Raw genomic sequence first — 20035 nt, 5'->3', positions numbered from 1 at the left:
CTTAAAGTACAATTATCAGTAATCTGTCAGTCACATGTGGATGATTTGAAACAGTTTCATTTCTGTGTCCCTGACTGCAGGTTGAACTTCAGGTGTGTTACATCCCACCATTATGTGGCCCCAGCGGCGAACAACATGTGAGATAACTGAACACCACTGACACGAATCAACAACAGAAAGCCTTTAACAGACACAATACACACAAGGTTAAAACCCCAGGCTGAGGCTCAGCAGAAGCAGCAGTCCCCACACTGGAAGCCTCGCTTCTGATCCTGACACAGGAGTTTTTAAAAACCTTAATCCACTGGCCAGGTGCACCTCATTGATGACTGATCGGTTAATCAGTGTGGAGCTAGAGGAGAATGAGAAGACATGGTACAGGAACACATACAGCTGTAACAGGTGTCAAATATCGGTATCTCCCAAGTGAATGTGTGTGTGTGTGTGTGTTAGATACAAAAAGAGAAAATAAATACGATGCACTAAAATTTTAAACAGATTTTAATCAACACATGAGCATGGAGATGGCATCAAATGATTAAAAAAAACATACAACTGAAACACACACTGACACATAGTCTGATTCAAAACTGAAAATGAATTTTATTCTGCCAACAAACAACTTTAGTTTGTTGGTTTATATTTTTAGCTTCATGTCATGTCTTGACTTTTTCAAGCCACAAAATGTTTTTTAAGGATTTCAATGAAACCAGTCTGTCTCATAGAAAACTAAGGCATTGGAAGAAAAGTGCAAGTCAACAATAAAAACCTATTTCCTGTGCTGACATGCTTCACCACTTTAACGCCTCAGCAGGATGTGAATTTCGGAATCTTTTCTTATAGATTCATGCTACATTGAGTTCTCATTGGGTTTAATGGTGTTAAAGCACTAAGCATAGAATGTGGGCAACGACTATCTGACCTGCAGGACCTAAATAAAAGTTATGTATGCCATCTAATCCATATTATGTTTCCTTAAATCATATTTCATAATATTTCCAAATCTCATGAGGAATAGGTCCTTGTCAAAGAAGGAGACAGTAATAATTCAATGGTGGCAGCATTCTCACAGAGACTAATTTTACTGACTATAAGAGAGATACTAAAGTAAGAAATCCCAGATTTCAGGAGCAGAGTGGGGTTATATACCGTGATATTTCAATGTACCTTATAATGCTGGACTGAAAAGCACTTTTTATTTCTAATAAAGTCCATGCAGGCTCAACCAAGACTATAATGCCTCATTTCCACATAACTCAGTGTCCATATCCACTTCAACCTGAAGTGTATTCATTCCTATAGCAACCTCTGTGATCTTGAAGTATTGTGAAGCTGTATTCTTCAGTCCTGAATTAGCCTCCATGTACGTTTTGTGGTAGATTTTGGACAAAGTTTTGTTAGCATAAAAACAATTAGCTACGGCTATTTCATTCAATTCAATTACATATTTCACAAAAGGTTGTGAAAAACCCCCAACCATGACTTCAGTGGCAACCATTACCGCCAAGAAATACATTCTGCGCAGTGAACACTAGGGGCCGGGGTCCATATATGAAACGGAATTATGGACACGCAACAAAACTGTGGAAACGAGGCATTATGTCAATGAGTTTCCAGGGTGGAGCAGAGCATTTCGTCACAGAACCACGCAGAGTTTTGACGTGTGCCGTAAATTACGGTACACTTTTAATCGCTCCTTTTTACTCGTTGTAGTTGTTCCTGGAACCTTGGTGGCTACAGGCACGCTCTGAACAGCCCGTCTCTTGTGAGCACGGTGCAGCAGGATCCTGTAGACCCCGGTGATGGAGCTCCTGCAGTCCTTCCCCTGGTTGTTGAGAATGTGTTCTGAGGTGATTCCCAGTGTCTCCAGCGCTGCCTTTACCTCCATCTCCTCCTCCCCCAGTTCAGGTGGATCACTCTCTGCAAGGTAGGACGGGTCCAGTTTAAAGGGCTCCATGGACTGTGGGAAGTCCACAGGGAGGAGCCACTCACAGCCGATCATCTGCTCCACCGTGCAGCGGTCAGATGGTACGGGTTGAAGGATCCCTCTGATCAGCCTCTGGCACGGCTCTGACACCCAGGAGGGCAGGATGTAGGCCCCCTCCAGGATGCAGCGCTTCAGTTTGGCTACCGTCTCCGCCCTGAATGGCATGGTGCCCGTCATCATAAAGAACAGCATCACACCGAGGGCCCAGATGTCTACAAAGATGCCAACGTAATGCTCATCTCGAAAGAGCTCTGGCGCAGCGTAAGGCGGAGAGCCGCAGAACGTGTTTAGTGTCTCATCCCGGCGGCTCAATGTGCTAAAGCCAAAGTCCCCCACCTTGACACACGAGCTGCTGGTGTAGAAGACGTTCTCTGCCTTCAGGTCACGGTGGATGATGTTGCTCCCGTGCTGTGTGAGAAAAATGAAAAACTTGTTAAAAATCAAACTACATCATGTAAATATTTGATCTGTCAAGTCCCTAATGAAAACCAAAATTACCTGAAAAATAGGCAAACATCAGTGTGGTAAGAACTACCTAAAATATCAGGTATCTTTGACATGTACTTTGACTTCTTAGTTTGGTCCATGTCCAATTTGCTAACATGGAGGAGGCGGAGTTTATGACCTAAACTGCAGCCAGCCACCAGATGGCAATAGAGAAGATTCTTCATGTCTAGCATCTTAATATATATTAACTTTCTAGACCTATATTCTAAATAATATATTGGCATATACATATATACAGTCAATGATCAGATACAAAAATCTTAATGGTCAATTTTACTGTAACGCTCAGATTGAGATGTGTTTTCCTGTTATCTTTCTTAACATTTGATATAAACTCATATGATCTGACCATGTGTTGAACAGCAGAGAGGATCTGAGCAAAGACAATCTTGCCATCGGCGTCAGAAAGTTTCCCTTCTGTGGTAATTTTGGTGTAGAGTTCCCCTCCCCCTGCAAACTCCATCACCAAGTGTAACCGTGTCAACGTCTCCACCACCTGAAGAGGGAAAAGATGTTATGTCAGAATGCATTACTCAGATGAAAACCGATGTCGTGATCACTGAGGAAGACCCTTGTGATCAGCTAATGGTCATATATAAATCAATATGAGAGTGTGTAGTGTGTGAGCGGAACCTCATAGAGGCGTATGATGTTGGGATGGTGCAGTTTCTCCATGCTTGAGATCTCTCTGGACAGCAGCCTCTGGGTTTTCTGATCCAGCTTGGTTTTGTCCAGGATCTTTATGGCCACCTTGTCTGGTTACAGAGCAGAAAGCTCAATGAAACCTAATATCATGGACACATTTCTACAAAGACACTGGATCACTCCAATCATGCAGAAAAAACTTAAGAGAATAAAATGTTTATTTTATATTATATGTATTAAGTTAATTTAATATGGAAAATAATTGATATGGACTTTTTCTAATTAAATTAAAACTTTCTTCTTGTAATATCTTAACATTATTCTGGAAACCGCTGCGATAAGGTCCTCATACTCCATCGTACTCTCATCATGTCTATTGCTGTGCATCATGACTAAATTCATTTTAACTTTCTGATAAATCATGTACTGTTGCTAGAAGAGAGAAAATTTGAGCCTGGTTCCACCTAGCAAACGCAGAATTGTCCCTGAAATGACCAGGCCTGATGCTCTGCTGCAGATAATTTGATGGAGGATTAACTGCCACCAGAAACCAATTTTCCTGATTATGTTCTCCCAGGGGTGAACTCTCACTTTCAGCTCCAGCTGACTGAAACCTGTATTACTGCTGTGATCTAAACTCTCAGCAGATATGAAACGTCAAATCAGTGAATATCAAATAGGGCAGGGGGAACAGACAGATGAATCACTCTGGCCACTTTGTTCTGGAATTAAATTAAACAAACCACATTTTAAAAATGCAAAAGAAACACGGTGCACGTTTCAAAATGTAGAAAACAAACAACTGCAAAATCCCAAAATGAATCTACATACAGTGTATGTGACTCACACAACTGATTAATGATTCAAAGAGATAAATAAAATAAAACCTCAGGTAACTAAATACAGAAAAGTTCTTAAGGGGCAAAATGGTGTTGAGATATCTAATTGTGCATCAGTATATATTATTCAGGCTGGTATTAGACTCCCTTTCAGCTGTGACATAGCTTTCAATGAGCATTTAAAATGCATCGCAGCTCATATTGTTTTTGGAGGACACACACACGCACAGACACACACACACACGCACAGACACACACACACACACATACACACACAAACACACACATGCACACACATACACACACATAAACACACATCCACACACATACACACACACACGCGCACACACACACACACAAGCATACAGTAAAATACATGTTATCCTGCAAGGACACACACACACACACACACACACACACACACACACACACATTCACACATGCTCGTTCTCCTCTCTCTCTTTAGCCTTTGATGAAGCATGCAGCAATTTTAGCCGTCGCTAAGGAAACTGAAGATCGCTAATCAATCCATCTGTTCAAGAGCAGCAGACAGTCTGTCTCTGTGTGGCTGAATCAGTCCCTGACCTGGCAAACATCACCTTGTTGGTGAATTGCTACATAAGATCACACTTGTTGGTGTTGCAGCCAACTGATGGAAACAGCTCATCAGCCACATAATCACTTTAATCTAAGAAGAAGAGCAGAGCTGAAAACATGCAGAGCTGACCTTTTCATTTATCCCTGTACAGATGCTGTAAATACAGTTTACCGTCATTCACAGTTTCTTACCTTTGGTGAGGGCATGAATTCCCAGCTTGACATGGGAGAAGTTTCCACAACCGATCTCCCCTCGAATTTTGTAGAAGCCAATTCTTCTTCCCACTGTCAGCTCACGGACGACCCTGTGACCAGATTACAAAAGAGGTTACACCAATGACTTATAAAAGTGGAGCCACTACAGAAAGAATTTCACTGCATGGGAGGTGGGAAAAGGAAAGAGAAATACAATCAATAGAAATCCTAAAATGAAAAAATAAAAAGGGAATTTCAGTTTTCTCTCCTCCTACCTTTCATCCTGGCACATATCCAGGTTCAACCGTTCCAGAGGAGTGAGGCTGCGGATGGTGGCTCCCTCATCGTCCGTGTTGATGTCGGAGCTGTCCTGGCGGCTCCAGCGGGTGTACCTTTGGCCACCAGTAACCACAGCTGTGCCTCCAACGGAGCCTCCGACTGAGTCTCCGTTAGACTCTACCGCGGAAACTGAGCTGCTCCCAGCGGTGCCTGCTGGCCCCGGCGCCGACCCCTTAGAACCTGCTGTCCTGGCCCCGGCTGCAGTCCCCTCTGGACTGTTCTCAGCGGGGCAGACAGCAGTCATCCTGCAAGGGTGGAGTGGACTTAGCTCATGGCTGGGAGGGGAGCATGACTGGATGCACACAAAGAACAAAAAACCGTGGTTTCCTTGTTAGTTTCTTACAACATTTTTAAAAATGTATATTTCTAGACCACATTGAATTTTTCCTGATGCACTTTGATTAATGTTCCGACTGCTTTGAGATTGTCTTTAAAAATCCCCATCTTTAAACATCAAATAAATTACAGAAAAAAACTGCAATAAGAACATATTTGGTGTTTCTTCTCTTTAAATGTATATAAAGCCCACTTCACTTCAATATGAGTTATTCCAATGTTCTTGTCTAATCATATTAAATATTAATATTAATTAATCTTTGTGAAATCATAGTGTTGCTCCTCACACATAATCCAATATGATGTGAAATATAAAAAAGTGAAATAGCCAGCACATTTAATATTCAATCAATATTTTAATGTAAATATTGAATTGAATACATTTTTATTCTATTGTTTAAGCTGATATCAGGGGAATTCATTCAACGTACCTTCAGATATGTGAGTCATGTAGCAGCTAAATCTTTTCAGTGTCCCATATCTCATAGCTATAGAGACAGCCAAGTGAAAGAACACATGTTACTGATGTGTTTTCTTTTACTTCAACTCAACTGGTCAGAAGCTCCAAGGCTCCACAGACTCAAGCACATGCTGCGTCCAAAGTTCCCAAACGAGCTGCAACTGGTCCTCGCCGCAGTGGAATATCAGGGGAGGACTACAGCCACGGTCTTGTTGCATTTCAAGAATTTCCAGCAGTCAAAGTTTTAGTTTTCCTCATCTGAAGCTACACAAGAAGAGGAGCAGAGGCTGGAGATGAGATAGTAGATTTTGTGTGCTGTTGGATTCATGCTCCTGGTTGTGTCTGAAGAGATCTCCTGAGCTTTAATGGGCTCTCCTGAGTTTCCAGGGTATAAATAGGTCACAGGCTGAGGAGGAGGGATGAGGAGATGGAGGGTCGGAGGAAAGAGGCTGAACAGATGATAGTGTCAGGGTGCAGCCATGGGACAATTATTTAGACAACCTGGAACAAAGTACAAGGAAGACACAAAGAAATGTCATTGATGTTATAATAGAAACCCGTTTTTTTCAGTTTGGTATCAAAATATTAATAATTTTTGCCATCATGATTTTCTTTATGAATCAAGCATCTTTGAAATGTGAGACTTTGTGTACACATGTCAACACAGGTGGTACCCTTCACTATCTGCTTGAGTGTCCGTTAATGCGTGTTGTAATCCTTGCTTCATTTAGAGCTCGAGTCTTGTCACCGAGGACGACAAAGGCTGACGTTGCCATGAGAGCCAGAATGAACAAATGAGCGAGATCCTCTGCTAACAAGCGGGATTCTTACAACGTGAGATACCAGCATGATCTTCACATTTCAAATGGAGGACACCAGTAATGACCGGTACTCCCTAATGTCAGTGAGTGTGTGTGTGTGATGTGTGTTTGAAATTAGGTGATACCTGCTTGACAGGAAGGCTCTAACAATGTCCCATGAGAGGGAAAAGTAAAAGGTGAATCTGAGGTGAAGCTGAACACACACAGTTCTTTTTATACCGACAATTTAATTTAGCCAATTAAAATACACAAAATGTAATTTCGAGGACTCCAGAGGATTTTAAGTTGTTTTCAAAGTGACTTTAGTTTCATCTGTTTTGTTTCTTAAGTGCACTCAAAAATAATTATGACTTTATATATTTCAATTGCATATCAAATGTCCATGTATCTTTATTCGAGAAGTTCAATGTTATGGGTCACATTTAATGCAAAGTTTTCTATCATGGAGTTAAAACAACTTATAAATAAATAAAGTAATAAATATGTACAGTAAAGTATCAGTTCAATAATTAATGCAGTGTGGATATTATTAGTGTTATCCCTGTGAACAGACAGAACTGGACTGGCCCTAATTGTCTGTACTTTCTAATTCACCATGAGTTGCTGAGGTGTTTAACAGAATAACAATGTGCACCTACTTTCTACCAGTGCAAGTCCATTGTCCTATTGAACCTGACACCTGAATACAACAGTGACTGTACATACACAGAATACCCAACCTAGTCTACACATGTCTCAGTACAACTACATTTTGCTGCAAATACTTTTAGTTGAGTGTGATTTTTCTTACACCGCCTGAAGACGGCAGTTAACAGACGCTTCCCATCCAATATGACAGAGCTTTCTGCAAAACATGCCTTCCCTTTGTCAATATAGGTTATTAATTGATATCCATTGATGATCTCATTGATGATATATTATAATTATAGTCTTTTATTAAATCTCACATATTATTTCTATAGTGCTATGAACACACAGATCAAATGTGCATTGGTTCACGGCAATACATTGATAAATTCACTGTTTACATTTGCCCATGTTTGAATTATTTGGAAGTATTTAAAAAAAGGATTTAGATCTTTAATAGGAAGGAACCAGAGTGATGCTGAGTGCCACTGTTGGGAAGTCAGAGCCTATTTTGAGGTGTTTTGTCTTTTCATAGATATAAAGTTAACTAATACAAATAAAAGTAGGTGACCCAATTATATGGCAATAGTGATTTCAATAATCAAGAGTTGAAATACAACAATGATGTTGTGTAAAACGGACAGAAAAAACATTTCTCTTGTTCTCCCTTAGCTTTATATAAAATGTTTGTCATTATTTTGCATCAGAAGAAGACGTGTGTGTGTGTGTGTGTGTGTGTGTGTGTGTGTGTGTGTGTGTGTGTGTGTGTGTGTGTGTGTGTGTGTGTGTGTGTAAGGCAGGAGTAACACAGTGTTCTTGTTCTCTGTTCTCTATATAAAGATGAATGAATCTATGTTTAAGCTGCTCTGGGAAATCAAAGCCGTTCTCTTTTGTCGGGCCTGCAGTCTCCCAGCCTTTCAAACACCTTGCTATCATCACACCATGAATATCTAAGCATTGATCTCAGGCGGCCGAGAAAGGACTGACTAAGAGACGAGAGGCCTCCACTTTACAGCACAAAGCAACACGTGCCGAATACCAGCCTTTTATGTGTGTAAATAAAAAAGACTAAAGGACAAGCGTGCATGAGATAAATGCAATAAATAATAAGAGGAGAGAAGAAGACGAATTCTGCAGATATATAGAAATATATACTTAATAGTTTTATATACATGATTGATTAATACGTCTTGGAACAAATAACCATAAAATAACAAATATCATCAACCAAAACACTAAAGATCTCAACTTTATAAACATATTCCAAAAACTGTTTAAACAGAGTACAGGATACATGCTGTGTTGCACAAAGCAGGTTTTAAAAACTGAACTGACTGATTATTGCATCAAGTGGAGAGTATATCTCCACAGAGGGTCGGTCTATAGACGAGTATCTTTACCCAGATTGCTTTGTGCTTTGCTGGATCCACTGAAACAGATCTTTGTTGTTGCTTGGAGATGGGCACTGAATGAGCAGGTTTGTTTGTCTTCTTTGCTCAGGCAGAGGATTAGGCATTAACTGGCACAGAGTGTCAAGACAGAGAGCACACTGCAGTGCTGTGTGACACAGCATCGAGCCAGCAGAGCAAGTGAAGTGTGTGTGTGTGTGTGTGTGTGTGTGTGTGTGTGTGTGAGCAGACTGAAAGATGTATACACACATCAACAACAGCACAACAGTGTGTCACTGGAGGAATTAGAAACCATCCAAGTCTATTACACCATATATCTTGCTTAATGCTGAAATCAATGCATAAAGCAACAAAGGTCATTTTAGTCAAACTATAAGTCAAGGACAATTAACAAGTTTGTAGTAGATTCTTTAATTTTTTTTGTTTAAATTAAGGGTTAGTTTCAAAATATCTTCTGGCTTCTGCTCAGACCATTAGAGATACCCTACATGGTTTAAATACAAAATATTGCTCATACCAAATGAGAATAAGCAAATCTATATTGAAACACTGTAATGTTCACTACTGGGCTCATGCTTCTGATTTTGATCTAGACAAATAAGACATGTTGTAGAAACAGTTGCAACTTTAAGCTGAGTAACATCACTCAATGGCAGAGCATCAGAACCAATCAAAACCAAATGTGCTGAAACACTTACAGACGGATATGATCACCTTGGTCTTCTTAATGAATACTCTTTAGTGATGGATGTATTTTGTATTAGGGCTGAGTGATACAGCCAAAACTTATATCAAGATTTATGTTTTCATATCAGTCTAAATCAATTATTATCACGTTGAATGTCACATTATTATTTATGTTAAGTTTAAAGACTGATTTCTGCATTTTTCTAATCTGAGGTAGATCGATCAAGAGTTAAACATCACAGTGCTCACACGATACATGAGCCATACATCGATATATAATCATCTATAATGTTATATTGCTATTCATTTTTAATATTGATTTATTGAACAAACCTACTCTGGGTTATGTTCAGAATAATTTTCATGACTTATTGAAGACCGTGCCACATCCTGTCTACCTAACTTGCTTGATAAATGTTTGATTTACCAACAGATGTACACATTTTAAAAACACTCTATATGAATTGTTTATCACAGACAAGTCTCTGAGTCTGAAAACAGCCTCCCCTTCATCAGCAAACACAATCAGCTTTGCCAAGTGTGGGTCCTTACTCACCAGACAGTCAATCATTTGTCTGAGGGTCCCTAAAGAGAGGGAGGAGAGTTTGCACTGGTGCACTCGTGCTTCCATCAGCAGCCTCTTCACACACTCTATAACAACGGAAAACACGAGAGCCCTTCCACAGCAGCTGTGGATCACGAATTAGTCATTCTTTCCCAATGGCCTGTCTGTGCCTTAAGACGAGGTATAAGAGGAGACAGGAGCTCTGCAACGTTTAACTGCAGAACAGTTCCTCCTCTCTGTTTTGTCTCTTTAAAAAAAAACTACCTTGCTTTGCTCCCCATTCACTTATGAGTCCATTCCCTCAGTCCAGCCGGTGTTTGCATCCCATTCTCCCTTTTTCACTGCCATTATACATCCGGGCACAAAGACAACGCACGCGCCAGTGCACACACATTCACTTGCACCATTTTCCCTCAGACAGACACATGCACAAGTGCACTCGTGTAAATACACACGCTGACAGCGAGCTGTACCCACACAAAGCTCCCCAGTGTGTTAATTGAGACACACGGCTGACAAGAATAAAGAGCTGAACAGTGAAAGAGCTGCAACAATGAGGACCATGGGCCCTAGGAACAGAGAGACAGGCCTCTCTGGAATCTATGGGGCAAATATTTCACATTTCCAGTTCCAAAAAAACAAGAGTGACCTCTAAATCCCTTCCCCCTGACACATAAACACAGAGTCCCAACCAGAGCTGCACACATCTCTGCAGATGCACTAAAACCAAAGGAGTTGGAAATGATTGAGACACAATATCTGGTTCTGCAAATGATCAAAACCACATGAGCAGGACATTAATATTTTGTTTTAATTCAATCTTTTTATGCATTTTCACTTATTTATCTACACACTGTTATTCTCAAAGCCTGGGGACACACATACAGTGACAGAGAGATGTAGACGTCTCTGAGGCCTCAACAAAGTTACCATGACACTGTGTGCATAGAGCACAATAACACAACAATGCAGGAGACATTGTTACTGCTGCGTCTGGTGGTTGAAATCGAAATCTCATCAGTTTGCATGTTAAAAAATGAACCACATGACACTCAGCGCTTCACGTGCACAGACTGATTGACCATCAAAAGATTAAACATTTTGATTCAGGGAGAAATGAACAGGCTTAAAGACGAGAATGTTTTTCCTTCTAAAATATAGAAATGCATTCAGCTTTCAATCTAGGTCTGAGGAATTAAGGGCAGATTTAAAAAAAAGATTATCATGAAACATTTCATAATTTTATTATTCTCAATTCATCATGCGGCTACCAGTTGTTTACATGATGCAGGAGGGAAACAACATAAATATTATAGTTAAAGACGCAAAATGGAGCCAACTGGTGGATCAGTGGAGTAAAATGTGAAGGAGCAAATTGTGACATTTGAATCTGGCAGCTGAGTCATTCAGATCTCTGCTCTGCTCTGTCTTTGCCAAAATGCAAATATACCAGTCAATGTGTATTAGAATTATAAAACAGTTCTAGTTCCAAGTCATTATAATATCAGGATGGTTTGGAGGGGGTAAAAGCTTTTCTCTAACAATGCTTGTACTCGAAGTCTGTCTAAATCTTTGCTGATTGGTGTCAACAAATAATAATACATTACATCTCTAGCTCCTGAACATGCAGGAGAAAGACTCGTTATGATGGCTGCTGCAGATACAACCTCATCAGAGCAACAGGTGCTGCAGCCTGACTGTGTCCTCTCATAACCTGCTGTCCTCCAGCTTTGTCTGCCTCAGCACAAGGAGGCAGAAGAGGCTGACGGAGCAGAGTCTCATCCAAACTGTGGATCCCCCATAGACTGTATATAAAGAGGGATCCCCCCAACTTCTGATCTGTTTACTGCGCGTGTGCGTGCGTCACGTGCGTGCGTTACAGCCAGGTGATCCACTGGTGATCCCTCTCAGGAGTGTTGCATTGATAAAACAAGACTATAGTTTAATTGTAAAATACAGGCAACGATGAATGAGATGAAATGACATTATTTGAATCCATATAAAACGAGCTCCATCACCTGCAGAGATTATTACAGGAGCTGCTGCAGACTCGCAAACCAGGATGTGACTCTGATGTGATCGGGTTCAAAAAGCAATTTTAAGCGAAATAAATGGTGAAGTGTGATAAGTGAATGACAGACAACAGTTCCCATCACTTCGCAGCAGCAGTTGCAGGCCAGTCCCCACAGGAGCCAGCGCGTTTCTCATCACAAACCCAGCAGCACAGAGACAAGCAGCGGACATCACATCTTACCTGGATCACCTCCTCCACAGGACCCCGCCGACCTGCACCATCCAGCCCGGTGTGGAGCTCATGATCTCCGATGACATTCAGCGCACTGAGGCTGCTGCTCTCCTGCTGCAGCTGCTCCCTAAGTCTGTTGTGAGGGGGAATCCGCGTGACTGGCAGGTGCGTCGACCAATCGGCGGCGCCCTCTCAGAGTCCACCGAGCCAATGGGGAGCGGGAATTACGGATGGAGACGCAGGATCCGTTTAGCTCAAGTCTGCGGCCACAGGCGCGCACAAAGCCAGGTAACTTAACCCGTGTGCGTGTCACCGTGGCCCGGGTATTAACGTGGCACAGGGTCGTGGTGGGGTCAGGGGACCAGTGTGTGCTTCAGAGGTAAATGCTTGTGTTAATACCTTTTTAACAGACTTATTATGTACTTCTACCTCTATTTTGTATTTCTGTTTTTGTTTCTATTCTTGGCTGGAGTGACACCAAACCACAATTTACCCCCAGCATCAATAAAGTGCTTCTGATTCTGAATGGAGCAGTAAGCCGACAGTTTGATTTAGTTCTTTTCAGTGTGACAACATGTGTTTGTAATGGGCAGGGGTGAAGCTGAGATGGGTATTATTATGTGGGTTAAATTCATGGCACATTTACATCACATTAATCTCATTCATCAATTGAACATCAAATTACATCGTGATGTAAAACACTTTTGGGACAATGTCATCCATGCGATTTCCTAACCAGCTGATGATCTACAAATAACATTACTAAATGAAATGCTTGACCAGCATTTTCATTATATTAGATTGGAAGAAAAGAGATTTTCAACATACAGCTCATGAGGATTGTTCTGCCTCTCCCTGAGGTCCACAATAACTAGTTTTGGCCACTATAGGTCAGTGTAAACCTGATATCTACACAACATTGTCACCATCAGAGATGGTTAAAGGTGAAAACATAGTTACAAATAGCTGTGGGCAGATAAGGTGCAACTTTAATCGTTTGATTTTAATTGTGTCTCTGGTCATCTCTCATGTATTTAGGTCAAAGATTTGCTTTTCTCTTACTCTTTGCTGGTTTCCAACAGCTCCTAAAGGAAATAGTGGCTGTGGCTCCACCAAATAGTAGCTGTGCAGGTGTTGTTTTGTGCTGTGCAGGTGTTGTACAGAGGCTGAGTCCAGTAAAGTTACAGCTGTAAAACCAAAACAATGAGATGAAAGACGCACATTTTTTAAAGCAAAGGGAAACAGCAGATTTGGATGAAAATGTCCGTGGGTTCATCACGATTCAGCTTATTTCTATTTTATCAATTGAAGAAAAAAAAAAATAATAATTCAAACAAATTCCAAAGGTATAATAAAGACATTCATAACATATCTTTACCTCACTATGTTATTTTTTAAGTTTATCAAACTCTCTGAAGATGGATGCAAGACTTGTAGCCCATTCTGGAAACCACTTTAATTCCTATCTGACTTTTTCCTACAAAAACACCATAAATGTGATGTGAATATGAAAATAAGTTCAAACACAACTGTAGCATTAGCACTGATGAGCATCAGCACCAGACAACAGCTGTTTTATGAGGTGCAACAGGAACATTTGATTCATTGTCAAAGTCTCTTGGCAAGTGATCCAAAATATAAATCTGAGTTAAAATAAAGTCAGAAAGAAAAAAAAAATAAACACATGAGAATAGACTGATGAAGCACTGAGGAGTCATCAACAATATGGGATATGACGGCAAACAGCTTTAACATAAATACAGCATAGTTAGCAGGAAGTTGTTCATCCCTCAAAGTTCAAAGAGTGATGTTGCCAGGAACAGAGTCATTCAACAGGATGGCGGGGAACAGAAGATCAAGGTGAAGTGCTGGATCCGGCATGCAGTGTTCTGTATGGAAGCTAAAACGTCATGACTGAGTATCCTGCGAGTCATTTAAGAGTCATTTTAACATTCTCATACAACCACTGCTTGTTCGACTTCCTCGACGTTCACCATCTCTCCTTCCATCTCTACCTCCACCTGAGAGTTCACCACTTGCTGACCATCAACTTCAGTCGTAGTCACATGCACCACCTGGATCTGCACCCCAGCCTGCTTCAGTCTCTCCATGTCCTCCTCACACATCTCCGTCACCCCTTCGTCCTCCACCACCACCGTTGCAGTCTCTTCCATCTCAATATCTACAGGCTCCACTGTGACGTGTTCCACCTGAATTCCGTCATCCAGCAGGACCGTTTCAGTTCCTTCTATGCTCTGCGTCGCTATAGCGAGGGCGGCAGGGTCAGTTATGACCAGTTCTTCAGTTGACTTGCTGTCCTCAATGGAATGGACGTCCTTCAGGTGGGCCTTAAGCTCTTTAGGGTGAGTGAACCACATGTCACACATGGTGCAGTGGTTGGGCTTGTCTCCTGTGTGGCTCACGAGATGGTCTTTGAACTGGTCCCAGCTGTTGAACACACTACTGCAGACCTGATGGAGGGAGAGGAGAAAACAATACGACATGGTCATAGACAGTCAAAGGAGCATTCGTCCTTTTGAGTAACCCATGAGAGGAATTGATAAGACACATTAGTTTCAAGGGAAAACATGGTTTCATTGGAAGTAATCATTCAAAACCTGTGGCAAACGCAAGATCTCAATTTCCCATATAGTCCAAAGTCTCATACTTGTCCGTCATGCAGGAGAGAGGCCCAGGCTCACCATAGTATTTTGGAGGCATACAGCCGTGGTAATGTTATTATTTCCCCTACAAACAAATATTAATTCTAACAATTCAATGTGAAAAAAAAATTTGAACATTTGCAATATCTATTGACAGTTCTATATCCCAATATATGCAATATTTATTATTAAACATTTGACTGAGACATTCCCACTGTGAAATAGTGTTCATAAATGCATTTCCATTTTGATGCTGAGTTAATATTTTGTCAATAACTGTAAAATTTAATTTCCCAAGGTAAGCCGCCTCAATCTAAAAAATACATGAGTGTGCAGTATCAGAACAGTTTCTACTGTAGAAACAACACTGCTATCAAAGCACTTGCTGGCTTTGAGTCTGGACAAACTGTACCTGGCATTCATAGAGTTTCTTGCGTCCTTTCTTGGCTCCTGCCCCATTCTGACAGGCTGCCATATGGCACTTCAGAGTGCTGTTCCTTGCAAAACGCTCATGGCAATCTGGACACTCATACGGTTTTTCCCCTAAAGATGGACACAAAAAGACAGACACGTATCTCAGGACATGTAACAAGAGGCCTACAGGTCAAATATGACAAATTCTGGTTATATACTAGGCAACAAACTAACAAACTGAGCTTATCAAGCTCTTCATTCTCACCGGTGTGCTTCCGCAAGTGTTCCTTAAAGTGGCCAAAGTGGTCAAAGTGCTTTTTACAGTATTCACAAACATGCACTTTCTTTTGGGGTTTCTGGTTCCGAGAGAGCTCCTCTGCATCAAAGTGAAACGTGCTGATGTGCTGCCTCAAGGCGCCCTCCCGTGAGTAGGGGCGGCCACAGTGGTTGCACACGTGCGGCTTTTCCAATACGCCCAGGTGCGTTTTCAGGTGCTGTTTGAGGTGGTAGTACAACTTAAATGAGCGGTCACACTTATTGCAGCGGAATACATTGTCCACTTGTGAAATCTGGACCTCTACGATGTCAACATTCTCCAACACCTTGGATGCAGTCACCGTTTCCTCCTGATACACAAGATCCTGCAAAGCACGAACACAGAAGCACACATTTTTGGGTTAAATCTTTTATATTTATAACTCTACAGCTTCCAAATTAATAAACCAAAGAAACATTAGAACAACCAGTGATGAAAAAGTGACAGTACCTCATCTATGCCTCCCTTCTTGATCACCTGTAGCGTAGGTTCCTCTTGCTGATATTTGCTAGTTATGTCAGCAAGAAGAGCCAAAGCAGAGTCGTCTGATGCAGCCTGGGCGTTCTTTGCTGCGTCGACCACCTCCTCTAAACCCGAATCCTCCACCTCAATGCCCCCATCCCCAATCACCTCAATCTCCACCTGGAGAACATTGAGAACATTCAGTCCTGACAACTAAATGTAAAGGTCACTTGTGTTCAATTCCTAAATTAGGCAGTTGAAACACCAATAATTGATTTTTGGTGGTGGAAAAATTTTCTACAAGAAAATAAATAACATTACAGTCAATTGAATGTCCAGCGATTATATTATCTAGGCATTACTTACCGATTCCCCTTCCACGGAGGGCAGACTTTCTGTGATCACATTGGACGTCTCTGCAATCTTTCTCTTTTTACCTTTGCTCTTTGCCATAACAGAGGGATTCTCATTTATCCTACAAGACAAAATAAGCTCATGTTGAGAGGTCAAGAAATAATTATAACATCGATTAAACTGAGTGACAAAATTAAGCTTCTTCAGGTGCAACACATGCAAGTCTCACTTATTGTCAAGCGCCTTGATGGCTTCCTGCATCTGGAGGTATTCTGCTGCCTTCCACACATCGTACGCATCCTCTTCTCCAGCTATAGCTAGTGTGGCTGTGTAGGTGAACTCCAACAGCTGGCTGAAGGCTGTATTGCTCACACCTGTTGGAATACAACGAAGCAGCATCGTTGAGTAAAAGCTACTTGTTGAGTAAATATATATATATATATATATATGATATAATATGTTGCTACATATCAAGAAGTTGCGGTGCAGAAATACCTGGGAAGGTATAAGGAAGTTTAAAAATGTTTCACAACTTCATAGTTTGTCCATTAGGGGGCACAAACTAATATTTTTCAACTGTAAATGCAGCACTTGATATGCTTCAAAATAAAATAGAAAGAGAGATCAAAACAGTTATAGGTTTGCCTTTTTAGATTTTTGGACTCCTTCATACTGATTGGTCTGTTAACATCAGTTCTATTTCCATTTAAGCATTTTAGTCACCTTTTAGTTCCTTTCTCAGAATTGAAGTAGAAAACAGAATACCTTCTATCTCCACCAGTGGCTCCTGTGTAAAATCCTGGAAGAACGTGTGGAAAAACTGACTGCATGCTGCCAACACAGCTTTATGGGCTCTGAACTGGTGTCCTACAAGAGATAAGAAATATGGGAATAGGAAGTGCTGCTTGAGGAATTTCTTAAAACACATTACAGTGTATGGCCACTTACCATCCACGATTAAAGTAATGTCTGTGAACTGGCCCAGCTGTCGTTGCTCATTGAGTTTGTCCATCATGACTTTGTAATGTGCTGGGTACTCATTGCCTCCTTCCAGCTCCACCTCCACTTCAGCCGCCATTTTTCACCAGGTCCTCCTCTGCAGGGAACAGGGGAAATCAAACATACAGATTATGGTATTGCTTAAGAAAAGTAAGGTATCTCTGTGTAGCTTTGTTAACTACCTTTTTAAAAAAATCCTTTACCAAGCATCTGAGTTACAGGAAATATTCCAAAGTAGTTTTTGGAGTAGCTGCCACTAAATTCATATGAAACCTCTTTTTGAAAACTGTAGATCAAAGTACAAGTTCAAACCTGCACATGTCTTTAAGACTTAGGATTGGTCAATAATATCAATAATTTAGAAATATACTAAAGGTTCAGAATTTATAGATGTAACACTTGCATATTGTGCGAGGACACATACTTGATCTACCTCAGATTTTGCTGTTCATCAAATGTTTGTCACTTATATAGAAGAGTTCAAAACCACAAAAATCAATGATATCATTGTGATATGATTTATTTTTATCTTATCTCACCAGACTGAACCTCATGTTAAATATATACAGTAAAAAGCATAAAACTACAGCAACTCTATACTTTCACATTTTGTGTTCGCATGACCCCGCTTCACATTTCCTTTCTTCTTCAGGGATATCAATCTTTCCACTGAGGAAGCACAAGTGACTGTGAATCAGTTTCACCTGCTTTGGTGCAAATGAAAGAGACAACAGGTGCAAGACAAGCCCAATAAAGGGAATGGTTTTACATGTGGTGGCCACAGACAGTTGTTCCCTTCTTATCTTCCTGACTGATTCTTCTCTAGTTTTGTGTTCTGCTAGTGTCCTTGTCACTATTGGTAGCATGAGGCAGTACCTGCAGCCCCATCAGGTTGCACAGGTAGTCCAGCTTCTACAGAAGTACTACTACTGAGTCACATTATGAGGTGGATCAACCTGTGATTTCAGTATTTTACTTATTCAGTGTAATTTTGAATCCAGCCCTCAATGGGTTGATGATTTTGGTTCCAGTTAACTGTTGCTGCATCATTTTGTTCTCAACAAATCAGACGATGTCCATCAGTTAAGATTTTCAACATGAATAATTAGTTCATCAAGATCTGATGTGTGATTTAAGTGTTCCATTCATTTTTGTGATTAGTTCATATATATATATATGCAACGGTGTTTGAAGTTTGGATCAATGGATGTAGATGTTTTCATTTGTTAAAATTCACCTTGGCAGGAAAAAGAAAACAGCATAAAGTTTTTAGCTGTGAAACCATAAGGGAATGAAAGATAACAGAGTTCCTCCTAATAAAACAAAATAGAAATATTTAATCAATGACAAATACCTTATACAACTAACAACATAAATAATGATATTAAAGACTGAGACTTTGGAAGAAGTCATATGAGTTTGAATCGAGGCAAGAGCAGAGATCAAGAACATAAAACCAAAAATAATCAACTGAAGGGCACAAGGAAAGAGTTCAGGTCGTGGGTTAATTTAAAGCTGCATGTGGACATTAAAGAAAAGTTACATGTGCTGGGTGAGAAGGTTATAAACTCAATACGGATGAAAATGCTGAACAGGGTTTGCAGGACAAGGACATTAGAAAGACACGAGAAATTCAACTTGACGGCCCATTGGAACCACAGTATTAGTAAACCTGGTTTAAGGCAACTATTTATATGATGGAAACTCTGAGATACAATACAGAGATAAAACTACCTCGCAAAGTAAACAGTAAATTCAGAGGTCCCGACATGCAACATGGAGAGGTGGGACTATAATCAGCCCCTGATCCCACACATGGGGCTGATCTAGGAACCAGCCTGGCTAGCTGTTAGCTAAACTAGCAAAACACACCCCCCCGCAGAGCAAAACAAGCCATTTCAAACACGCGATACTTGCGTTTCACCACAGCCCGACTCACCGGGGCCACACACGCCTAGGTGACGGGTTCGATCCTGGAACATGAGCTGGACTAACGTGGTGGAGCCCCGGGACGTTACAGGCGACGGGCCTCCACTTAGCACGCTCGCCATTTCGCGTTTTTGACAATCAACATTACGTCATCAAACCGCGCATTAAAATACACATTTCCCGCTCGTATTTCCTCGTTAAACCCGCCGCGGGTCAAAGTTCTCGTGGAAACACGTCGGATCACTCACCGGGAGTTCAGTCACGCAGCTGTTCGGCCACAATATTCCCCGCGACACATGTAGCTCGCTTCTACACTCGTCGCACCATAAAAAGGGCGGTCGTTCCGGCCTCCGGCCTCAGTTTCCCACAATCCACTGCGAAGTCTAGGACGCCGAGGACCGTTGCTTGGTGACAAGTGTTTACATGTTCCATGGGATCCAAGGAAACGTGACCCTGACATCGAGAGATAAAAGTCTATTCACAACACATTTCCATCGGTAATTATTGATTCTAATGGAAATAAAAATGTAATGTGTCTTTGCAGAAAATCTCATTTACTTCAAATAATGCATAATGTCATGCAGACCACAGTTAAATCTACTCATGTTACTAATTAATAATAAGATAAAACAAAAAAGA

The 20035-nt window shown here is 41.0% G+C and overlaps 2 protein-coding genes across 5 annotated transcripts; both read right to left on the bottom strand.

The window, feature by feature from the left end:
• Positions 1–483: 483 nt before the first annotated feature.
• Positions 484–13089, bottom strand: nim1ka (NIM1 serine/threonine protein kinase a). Of its 2 annotated transcripts, none has more exons than XM_069523666.1 (7): positions 12269–13089; positions 5877–6406; positions 5046–5401; positions 4768–4880; positions 3128–3249; positions 2844–2990; positions 484–2395 (listed from the first exon to the last, which is right to left on the bottom strand). In XM_069523666.1, exons 3-7 carry the CDS (start codon positions 5351–5353, stop codon positions 1637–1639), a joined length of 1449 nt encoding a protein of 482 aa, XP_069379767.1. In that variant the 5' UTR covers positions 5354–5401; positions 5877–6406; positions 12269–13089; the 3' UTR covers positions 484–1636. The 2 variants fall into 2 exon arrangements, with proteins under 2 accessions (XP_069379767.1, XP_069379768.1); XM_069523667.1 differs by lacking the exon at positions 12269–13089 and adding an exon at positions 10006–10416.
• A 137-nt stretch (positions 13090–13226) lies between these two features.
• Positions 13227–19802, bottom strand: znf131 (zinc finger protein 131). Of its 3 annotated transcripts, XM_020102721.2 has the most exons (10): positions 19645–19802; positions 17417–17564; positions 17234–17335; positions 16698–16842; positions 16481–16589; positions 16103–16294; positions 15939–15977; positions 15602–15830; positions 15335–15465; positions 13227–14730 (listed from the first exon to the last, which is right to left on the bottom strand). In XM_020102721.2, exons 2-10 carry the CDS (start codon positions 17544–17546, stop codon positions 14215–14217), a joined length of 1593 nt encoding a protein of 530 aa, XP_019958280.2. In that variant the 5' UTR covers positions 17547–17564; positions 19645–19802; the 3' UTR covers positions 13227–14214. The 3 variants fall into 3 exon arrangements, with proteins under 3 accessions (XP_019958280.2, XP_019958278.2, XP_019958279.2); XM_020102719.2 differs by having other exon boundaries at positions 15602–15977; XM_020102720.2 differs by having other exon boundaries at positions 15602–15977; positions 19407–19757.
• Between the last annotated feature and the right edge of the window lie 233 nt (positions 19803–20035).

The sequence above is a fragment of the Paralichthys olivaceus genome, chromosome 4, assembly GCF_024713975.1.
Source record: "Paralichthys olivaceus isolate ysfri-2021 chromosome 4, ASM2471397v2, whole genome shotgun sequence".
NCBI classification, from domain to species: domain Eukaryota; kingdom Metazoa; phylum Chordata; class Actinopteri; order Pleuronectiformes; family Paralichthyidae; genus Paralichthys; species Paralichthys olivaceus.
This window is presented reverse-complemented; position numbering and strand designations above follow the sequence as displayed.

Bases quoted from the DNA above. Each gene is read 5' to 3' on its own strand.
- nim1ka (XM_069523666.1), bottom strand. From the start codon at position 5,353: ATGACTGCTGTCTGCCCCGCTGAGAACAGTCCAGAGGGGACTGCAGCC. The intron at 3,250-4,767 runs GTAAGAAACTGT...CTCTGTAACCAG, and splicing joins AATTCATGCCCTCACCAAAG to ACAAGGTGGCCATAAAGATC. The intron at 2,991-3,127 runs GTTCCGCTCACA...TTCCCTCTTCAG, and splicing joins ACATCATACGCCTCTATGAG to GTGGTGGAGACGTTGACACG.
- znf131 (XM_020102719.2), bottom strand. From the start codon at position 17,546: ATGGCGGCTGAAGTGGAGGTGGAGCTGGAAGGAGGCAATGAGTACCCA. The intron at 16,843-17,233 runs GTATTCTGTTTT...GTATTCCAACAG, and splicing joins GCCACTGGTGGAGATAGAAG to GTGTGAGCAATACAGCCTTC. The intron at 15,978-16,102 runs GTACTGTCACTT...CGTGCTTTGCAG, and splicing joins AGAAGGGAGGCATAGATGAG to GATCTTGTGTATCAGGAGGA.